The following is a 9,782-nucleotide window of genomic DNA, read 5'->3' as shown; positions in this document are numbered from 1 at the left end:
AATGGTTTTTTAAATGCTAATTCCTAACTATATAAGGCCTGAAACCTATGGTTTTTTAAGTGAATATATATATATAGCAATACATTTAAATTTAAAATATTTGAACATACGTATATAACATGTAATATATATGTGTATATTTACTTTTCATTTTCATTTATTTTATAATTGTATATATGAAAAGGTACAAATAAATATATATATATTTATATTTATTAGTACCTTTTCATATATACAATTATAATATAAATGAAAATGAATAGTTTATTAATTGTTTTAAAGTAAATATACACATATATATATTACATTTTATATACGTATGTTCAAATATTTTAAACTACATTTCTTTGCTATATTTGTTAAAATATATATAAAATCTCATTTATTTTTTAAGTTCATTTTATTATTTAATATATTTAATATTACTTTGTATACATTTATTGAAATTGATATTTTGTGCAACTATATTTTTACATTGATATTTTTTCTATATATTTGTTCTTACCATTATAAATATAGGGTGTCGATATTTTTGACATTGATATTTATAATTCAATATTTGTGTATAGGGATATTTTGGGGGTCAACATTCTATCAGTGACCCGGCCTCCTGCTAGCCAAGCACCTTGTGGCAATGAGATGGGCCCATGGTCCAACCCCCACAGTGGAAGACTGGCATGCAAATATGCTCTACTGTAAATCCCAGTCTAATACATACAATGACCTACTCCCACCCCAGTGCCGACCCAGAATCTGCTGGGACCCATATCAACTATACCTAATAAGCAAGGAGACAGGTGAAGAGGACGGGCGCGCCGACTGCGACTGATTGATATACACTCCCTTAGTTTAGGCCAGCAGAGATACGTAGAGGTTCCTACAAATAGCTATACAAAAACATATCTGCTCAGGATTGTTACTGAATGATGGGTTCCTTTGCTACTGCTATAATACTATATTGTTATGACTACTACACACTGTGAAGCATGTATTAGGATATGGTTGGCCCCGCAATCCCAGGTCACAGTCTATTGTCTAAATTTGATTGTTATATATCTATACTTACACTGGAGGATGTGACAGTAACACCCGGTTGTACTGTATGCTCATTGCATTGGTTTAAAATTTTTTTTTTTTTAAAACAGGCTCCATCAGGAGGCTGCAAGGACTTACCTTCTCCTGTCATGTATTTTTCCAGAAACTCATCCCAGCTCCCAGGATCTGGATGCACAAAAGTCATCTTATAGAAGTAGTAATAGGAGACTGCCACATCCTTTGTATTTCGTGCAACATAGATAATCTGCAGCAAGCAGAAAAGGAAGAGGTGTGTAACTTAACCGCAAATTGTTTAAACTGACACTTCAAGGAGATGCAAACACACAACAAAGAGCCTTCAGTAGGAAGCCCCCACTTAAAGTCCTTCCAGCTGCAAAGGTGGCGGTTTGGTATTGCTTGCTATCCCTATCGCAATCTCCCAAGTTACATACATCCTAACATTACAATCCCTACACATCTCTATCACCCCAGGGCATGGTACCTTGCAATTGTTCTCCCAGAAGGTCTTAGGAAGCAGCTTGACGGGCAGATGGGTCTTAATGATCCTGGGAGATTGGGATTTGACCAGAAGCTCTATTCCTGTGAAAGGAATGCAACAAAGTACAAAAAAGGTTAGTGTGTAAATGTGCTTGCTACAAGATCTTAGGGTAATATTCAGGTTACATGTTTTAGTCCCACTAAGATATATTTTTTGTATTACCGTTCTGTTTCACTAGAATGATAAATAATATGAGGCTTAGCAGCCCAGTGATAGCATCACTAATGGCATATCAAATGGTATCATTGATGACATCAATGAGAAGATCACAAATTACATCACCATTGACTTGCCATTATGAGCAACTACAATGGCATCATGCAGACAGTTTGCTCATGAAGCAAGCCTATTAAACAATTGGAGGTCACATAGTATTTCTCTGAGAAATCCAAAATAACCCAACAGTTCGTATATTTAATACTGGAGAGTAGGATTGAGATCCTAGATTGAGCAAGAAGAATGTAGTTCTTGCATAACATTGATCAAGTGGACTCTGTCAACATCTGTGTATTGAAGGATGATAATTTCCAAAACTGTTTGAATTAGTGTAACCTCAGAGTGTGATAGAAGGATATAATATTTACATACTACGCATCATGCACATGTACCATGACTGTGAAAGATGCAATGCAACTGTTACAATGCAAAGCATATGCTTGATGAACTTCCATATATGATACAAGCGGAGTTGCACTATATAAGCAATGCACTGTCCCACTCTGTGCATTGGTGAAGAGTACAGATCAGAACAGTGCTTGTACTCACCTACTTTGTGAGCAGTGTATTAATGAAAGGCAGACTTGCTGTTTAAAGTCACCAGTCAGCCTTTCACTGCAGGTGGAAACCTAGTCTCTCATTTAAAGTGGGGCGGGGATTTTTATGCAGGTGGGTGCAGTGAGCAACTTTATTATCCTGCTTTGTGGACCACGAGAGGCCCTAGGACCAAATTTCCCCTTCCAAGGGGTGAACCTCCAGGGGAGGGGCTATGGACGTACATACTATGCACCACCTCATATGTTGCGCACTATCACTGGCCCTCTGTACTATTTCTTTGCATTTTGGGCCTCTGGATAGTTTCTTTACCTTTTGATGATGTCCGTAATATGGCAAGGAAGAAAAGTCAAGGCATTATCTTGGTTGCATCCTGTTCGAGGTAATATTAAAAAATCTATACCTATTGGAACTTCGCTTTTAGAGGCAATATGTATTATTCTGATATACAGTGGCAATGAGCAGTGTGTTCTGCCTCCAGTGGGAGTGACAAAACTCTAAATGAAGTGCGACATGAAGCAATCCACAGAATACGGTACTAGCTTTGACAACTTCATGTATATTAAGAAATTGAACCCTACACAATAATGTGTACATAAGCCAGCCACAATTACCCTTGTGTGCATATGTATGCATAAAATAGTATATATATATAGAGAGATCCCCTATCGGGGATGAAAGCGTGTGCCTAAACTATGAGCTGAGTGCTGTAAACTGATGTGCTGTGGGCGCTGTCGCATACTGTACGAAGCAAAGTATTTACCCCTACTGGTGTGAAAGTTCTGTTTTGCCCACTGTGCGATGGTGCTGAGGTGAGGTGCCGGTACACTTGGGGATGAAAGCGTGCGTCTAAACCGTGAGCTGAGTGCTGTAAACTGATGTGCTCTGGGTACAATAGCATACTGGCTGAAGCAAAGTATTTACCCCTACCGGTGTGAAAGTGCTGTTTTGCCCACTGTGAGATGTTGTTGAGGTGAGGGGTCGGTATGAAAGCGGGTACCTAAACGGTGAGCTGAGTGCTCTGTAGCATACTGGCTGAAGTGAAGTATTTACCCTTACCGGTGTGAAAGTGGTGTTTTACCTAGAGTGAGATGGTGCTGAGGTGAGGTTTAGGTAAACTCGGGGATGAAACCATGCGCCTAAACTGTGAGCTGAGTGCTGTAAACTGATGTGCTCCGGGCGCTGTAGCATACTGGCCGCTGTAGCATAGATGTGCAGGTGGTGTTACTATGCGTTTAGAGTATAGCGGGAGTGGGAAGCAAACTACTCACTGGTATAGGTTTGAAGACTCTGGGATGAAACTGTGAGTCTAAGTCGTGAGCTGATTGCTGTAAAGTGATGTCCTGTGGGCGCTGTAGGATACTGGTCGCTGTAGCATACCTGTGTAAGTAGTGTTAGTATGCGTTTATACTATACAGGGAGTGGGAAGCGAACTACTCACCCCTACCGGTCTAAAGACTCTAATGCAGTGTTTTAGCAAGCAGGAATAAGGAAATAATTGTGAAGAAAATAATGCAGAATGTTTCAATGCCACAGAAGACAAGTGGTGAAATGAGGTGTGTATAAGAAAGTAGCTGTGTGTAATAAAGGAATGGAGTTTGACAATTATATAGAAAGTGTCTTTATTTAAGTGCCATAATTGGACCCACTGGTACAAGAGCTAGGGCATCCAGCTGATGCAAACTTGAACCGCTTCTGCTGTATTCAAACGTAAGCTCCTGCATTAGTGAATTCCATATTACATGTTACAGTTCCATGTGACATAGACAATTCCTATTAGACTTGAATGACTCTAAATTCTATAAGGAAAATAAAGGTGGGATACGTTTATAACATGTATCCTTTAAGAAAAGAAAGAAAAAAAAGAAATTGCAAAATGTAATCATCAAACTTTTTAGGTAATCTGGTACTGCTTTTTTGTAACACAAAATTATCAACAGTAAAACAGTCAGCAATGTGTTGTGTAGCAGATTCAATGTGGTGCATGTCAGAATTGGTGCTAGTTCCACCCACATTGGAAGTTTGAGGAGGAATAGAAAGATTGCGTTTCTGAGAAGCACATTTGGTACCTTTCTAGTCAAACCATACATTATTGTCTTCAGCTGTTTCGAAAAAAACATTCTTGTGCAGAGAGCTAAGGCATCAAGCTGAGGCAAACTCCAACCACTTCTGCTGTATTCAAATCGAAGCTCCTGCATCAGTGAATTCCACATTATATGTTACAGTTCCATGTGAAAAAATAAATGTCGGAATTTGTAAAGCGCACAGCTACCTCCACCGGAGGTGTCCCGGCGCTGTCCGTATACCGCTTAGGAACCCTTCCTGGCTTTCCTGGGAAATGTCCACTCCTGGGCACCCCCCAGGTGCAGCCAGGCATCCCAGCGCTTTTGGGGCCGTTGTGGAGACTAAGCAAGCTATTGCCCAGAGTTGCAGCGTGGGACCCATGATCAGAACAGGCACTGAGGCAAGAATATCCAGTCAGGGGAATTAATGAGCCGGAGACCCGCCGAGGCAGGAATCGAACCCTGGTCCCTGGCCAGAGCTCTGCATCAAGGTCTGCCTGCTCTAATCATTGAGCCACACTTCTCCACAACATGAACATGAACAATAGCTATTAGACATGAATGACTAAATTGTATAATGCAAATAAAGGTAGGATACGATTACCACATTGTGCCAACCAGTTCCAAAACAAAGCCGCGTTTTTTCATTTTTATCGTCAGGTTGTGAGCAGAGGCTGAGTATGGGTAAGTTTGTGTGAAAAGGCTTCGTGGATAACAGGCAAGCAGAGAGGAGTGTGCACAAAGAATAGACGTGGTTTCTAAATGGGTGTAAGGTTTAAGCTAATTTAGCAAGTAAATATCGTATTTGCATAGGTCGTACATCACCCATCCCTGGTTAGAGTGGAGACGTAAGGGGCAATAATGAAGACAGAGTTAAAATGTTTGAGTATACTTAGAAAGTTATTATATCAAAGTAGTAGAATTGATGTGTATTATAAAAAATTTAAAGGAAAAAGTAAAAAATGATGAAAAAAATGTATCCAAGAATAATCAGCCGCGGTCGGTAGGGGAGTTCCTTCCGGGGCGGTGATGTGGGGAGGGGCAGGGTGGGGTTAGTAATGTATGGATAATGGAGGTTTGCAGGTAAGTAAACATTTAACTAAATCAAATGAATTTCGTTGCGCGCACTGCATTGCATTTGGGTATGCAGTGCACGCAACGGAATTAATTTGATTTATTTATATGTTTACTTACCTGCAAACCTCCATTATCCATACATTACTAACCCCCACCCTGCCCCTCGCCTTCCCCACGTCACCACCCTGGCAGGTACTCCCCTACCGACCGCGGCTGAGAATATTGTGAGTTTCTTACAAGTCTTGGAGAATTGCAGTCCAGAAGTTCTTCAGCGGCTTGAGATACGTGATGTTCCAAGAGGCTATTGTTGTCATCGCGTGAGAAAAGTGAAGCGATCCAATTCATATCCTCGAAGGCACAGTAATGTTCCTCGAATGTTGGAGCAGCAATTTGAATTGGCAGGCAATCTGCAATGTTGTGAAAGGTCGCACGTTGCGGGAGATCTTTCGCGGCTGCGCAGAAATCCCATTCTGCCATGATACCTTTTTGCATTGCATTCGCCATTGTTCCACTGCCAATCACGTTCATGGTTTTCAAGATACTGCATTACCTGCTGGATATTGGGAGCGATTGTTGTGATGTTGGCAAGGCATAGATCCATTCGCCAGTCGAATGGGCAAGTTTTGCAATAAAAAGATGGTTAAACGCAAATTGCATATGTGTAAATAAATGTTATGTTGTAGCTGGTTTTCCGATGATCGATAGAGGTTGGTAGCCAAAAAGTTTTTCAATTTTTTTACAGTATTGATGTAGCTTGGTGTAGAGGCGTTTTCTGTCGGACAGAAAGCTGTGTGAATGTTGGTCTGATTGTGGAAGTTGGCATCCTTTTAAGAAAGGATGCAAGATTGGGGGCTGTAAGCTTAAAAGCACAGTGTAGTTGGACATTCTTGGAATAATGAATGATTGCCATTGTGGTTGCACTTTTTACCTGTGAGAAAAACTTCTGTATGCTCTTTAAGACGCGATATGTAAATGGGAAAAACCACTGCTCGTGAATAAATATGCTACCTTATATAATCACATATAACATGACAAACAACTTGTAAACCTAGGAAACACAACAACAGTACGTATTGTGGGGACCGTGGCTAGCTATATACACAAGGCAAACATGGCATGGCACCTCTGCCATGCAATGCAGAATGCGGGGACAGATGGGAGCAAAGTATGTGGAAAGGTGGCAAGTGATTCTCGATTACAAAAGTATACAAAGCAAAGTGTTGAGGGGATGTGTCGGACAGACTTGAGTATGTAGAGCACAGAAATGTATATGTCAACATACACTGATGGTCTTTTGAGTGAAGTGGACAGTGGACGCAAACATGATAGTACAGTCAGTAGGGAAGATTATGGAAATGTAGCACGTACGTGCTTCCTCCCCCCCCAAATGTTTAGGAAAGTGGGCTGGCTCGGCGTACGCAAGGCTAGCGTAGGGGTATGAATAAAAGGCACGTTTCTCTGGGTGTTGTCCTCTTCGGATTGGCGAACGTGTCTGATAAGTCTGCGCAGCTTCCACCACCACGAGGCTGATGCCATGAGTGAAGGTGGCTGGGTGAATTATGCTCTCAACGGGCTGGTATCCAGAAACCGTCATGGCCTCTGCGACGCACATATGTTCCACAGTTCACTTTTCGACACCGCCGTATGTGAAAGAGGGCCCACCATGTGCCGGCAGAAGCTCCTGGGCCGAGGTCTGTGAGCTTGGGAGTCTCCTGAGATTAACGCTGGCTACCGCGAGAGAGGCACACAGCGCCCAGCCTGGGGCCTAGGAGTGTGGAGTGCTCTATGTACTGCTAACACAGTCATCCAACAGGAACCAACAGTGGAACAGTGTATTGAAATCATAGTGGTCGATGCTAGAACTGTATCTGAGAGTGGGGATGGATGTACTGCCTTTGACCAGCTGCAACCAATTCTAGGTCCCAACGGTGGAATGGTGTCTTGATCCCACAATGGAAGATGTACGATATTACCTGTTGCTTGGTTTTCACAGAACTGCCTACGGTGAGGTGCTTCAGACTCTGTGCTTGTGTAGCGAACTGTTGCATATGATTATTGTGCTTGGTTGACACCAGCCGGTGCAGTGCAGTACACTGCCGAATAGCAGGTCCGAACAGTGAAACGGGGTCTTGATTCTATGATTGAGGATGTCAGAAGCTAAAGTCTGTGATGATTTCTGTGTATCCCCTCCGATCAGGTGCAACCAACTCTAGGTCCCAACAGTGGAACTGTGTCTTGATCCCATAATGGATGTTGTTAGAACTGCATATGAGAGTGGAGATAAAGGTACTTCTTTCGACCAGGTGCAACCTACTCTAGGTCCCAACAGTGGAACGGTGTCTTGATCCCACATTGGACGATGTTAGAACTGCATCTGAGAGTGGAGATAAAGGTACTCCCTTCACCAGGTGCAACCAACTCTAGGTCCCAACAGTGGAACGGTGCCTTGATCCCACAATGGACGATGTTAGAACTGCATCTGAGAGTGGAGATGAAGGAACTCCCTTCGACCAGGTGCAACCAACTCTAGGTCCCAACAGTGGAACGTTGTCTTGATCCCACAATGGAAGATGTGTGATATTACATTGTGCTTCGTTTTTCTTAGAACTCCCTCCTTTGAGGTGCATCAGACTTTATCTCTGACGTAGCTAACTGCTGCACATGATGATTGTGCTTGGTTGACACCAGTTGGTGGAGTACATCGCGGTACAGCAGGTCCGAACAGTGAAACAGGGTCTTGATTCTATGATTAAGGATGTCATAAGTTAAAGTCTGTGTTGATTTCTGTGTACCCCCTCCGATCAGGTGCAATCAACTCTGTGCTTTCAAATCCAACGGCACATGGCTGCGAGTCGTTAATGACCAGTGCCTCTGGCTTACACTGCGGTTAGCAGGGTTCACAATTTAGATTGAGTGGTGATTTTTTCATTACAGAATCCAGTAGTCAAGTAACTACAACATCTATTGAAATATACACAATATTGTTTTAGTATACTTGCTTGAAGAACTTTTTTTAGATGAGCTATAGGTTTAGTAAAGTGATCATATTCATCTTGCAAGTCAAAAGTAACAGTGAATAATGTTGACTGTGGACAGATGAAATTGCAATTCAAATTGTATTGATTTATTTATTGCTGAGTTTTCTGTAATTTATGTTATTGTATTTTGTGAAGAGGCAGTGAGAAAAAGTATTCATGGTTGTGTGTATGAGTACTGCCTTTAATTAACAATGCAGACAGTAGTGTTCACAATTCAGATCGAGTTGCTATTGTAGATGACGCAGTCCTGTAAGAAAAGACATTGCTGTAGTGCGCTCTGTCTGCACCACTCATACGCATCATTGCAGGCTCCGCATACGGTCTTTGTGGCTTCATGCATTGAAGACTGTAGAGCTCAAGTCAATGCCACATGGCAGTGGGCCCTTGCTGTATGCTCTCTCTGGCTATACTGCAGACTTCATTGTTCACATTTGAATTTGAGTCGGTATTGTAGATGACGAACTCCTGTAGGGAAAGCCATTGCTCCAGTGCGCTCTGTCTGCACCACTCATACGAATCATTGCAGGCTCCGCACACGCTTTTTTGTTGCTTCACGAATTGCAAACTGTGGAGCTCAAGTCAATGCCACGTGGCTGTGGGCCTTTGATGACCACTCTGTCTGGCCTACACTGCAGACAGCAGTGTTCACAATTGAGATCGAGTCGCTATTGTAGATGAGGTAGTCCTGATGGGAAAGGCATTGCTCCAGTGCATACTGTCTGCACCATGGATACGTATCATTGCAGGCTCAGCACATGCTTTTTTGTTGCTTTGCTCGTCACCTTACATGGCTGTGGGACCTTGATGACTGCTCTCTGTGGCCTACACTGCAGACAGCAGTGTTCACAATTCAGATTGAGTCGCTAGTGCAGATGATGCAGTGTTGATGGCAACAGATATTGCTCCTAGTACGGCCCACCTGCAGCACGCATCATCGCTGGCTGTGCACATGCTGAATGCTTTTGATGTGGCTATCTGAGTGCACTAGAACTGATGGAGCATTTATGATATAATATTTTTGTGTATTATTTTAGATCTTTTGATTGTGTCTCAGTATACTACAAGTTGTGGTTCTTTTACGATAGAATTTTTTCTGTATTATTTCACATCTACTGTACCTACCTTGGTGCAGCACACATTATCGATTCTTTTAATATTGAATCTCTGTGTGTGTTCCAATTATTACTGTTGTAGTTGATGGTAGCTGCAACTATTCCCTGAGGGCTGCTTTACACTCAC

At 42.1% G+C, this 9,782-nt stretch overlaps 1 protein-coding gene across 1 annotated transcript in view; it reads right to left on the bottom strand.

The window, feature by feature from the left end:
• Positions 1-849: 849 nt before the first annotated feature.
• LOC144769109 (sulfotransferase 1 family member D1-like) overlaps positions 850-9,782 on the bottom strand; it is a 353,621-nt gene continuing 344,688 nt past the window's right edge. The window contains exons 3-5 of the mRNA XM_078653111.1: positions 1,538-1,635; positions 1,174-1,300; positions 850-887 (exon numbers count right to left, since the gene is read on the bottom strand). Coding sequence (XP_078509237.1) covers positions 850-887; positions 1,174-1,300; positions 1,538-1,635 — 263 coding nt within the window. The remainder of the gene's footprint in view (positions 888-1,173; positions 1,301-1,537; positions 1,636-9,782) is intronic.

The sequence above is a fragment of the Lissotriton helveticus genome, chromosome 7 (genome assembly GCF_964261635.1).
Source record: "Lissotriton helveticus chromosome 7, aLisHel1.1, whole genome shotgun sequence".
In the NCBI taxonomy this organism is placed as follows: Eukaryota; Metazoa; Chordata; class Amphibia; order Caudata; family Salamandridae; genus Lissotriton; species Lissotriton helveticus.
The sequence above is the reverse complement of the archived record's forward strand: the minus strand, read 5'-3'. Positions and strand labels throughout refer to the sequence as shown.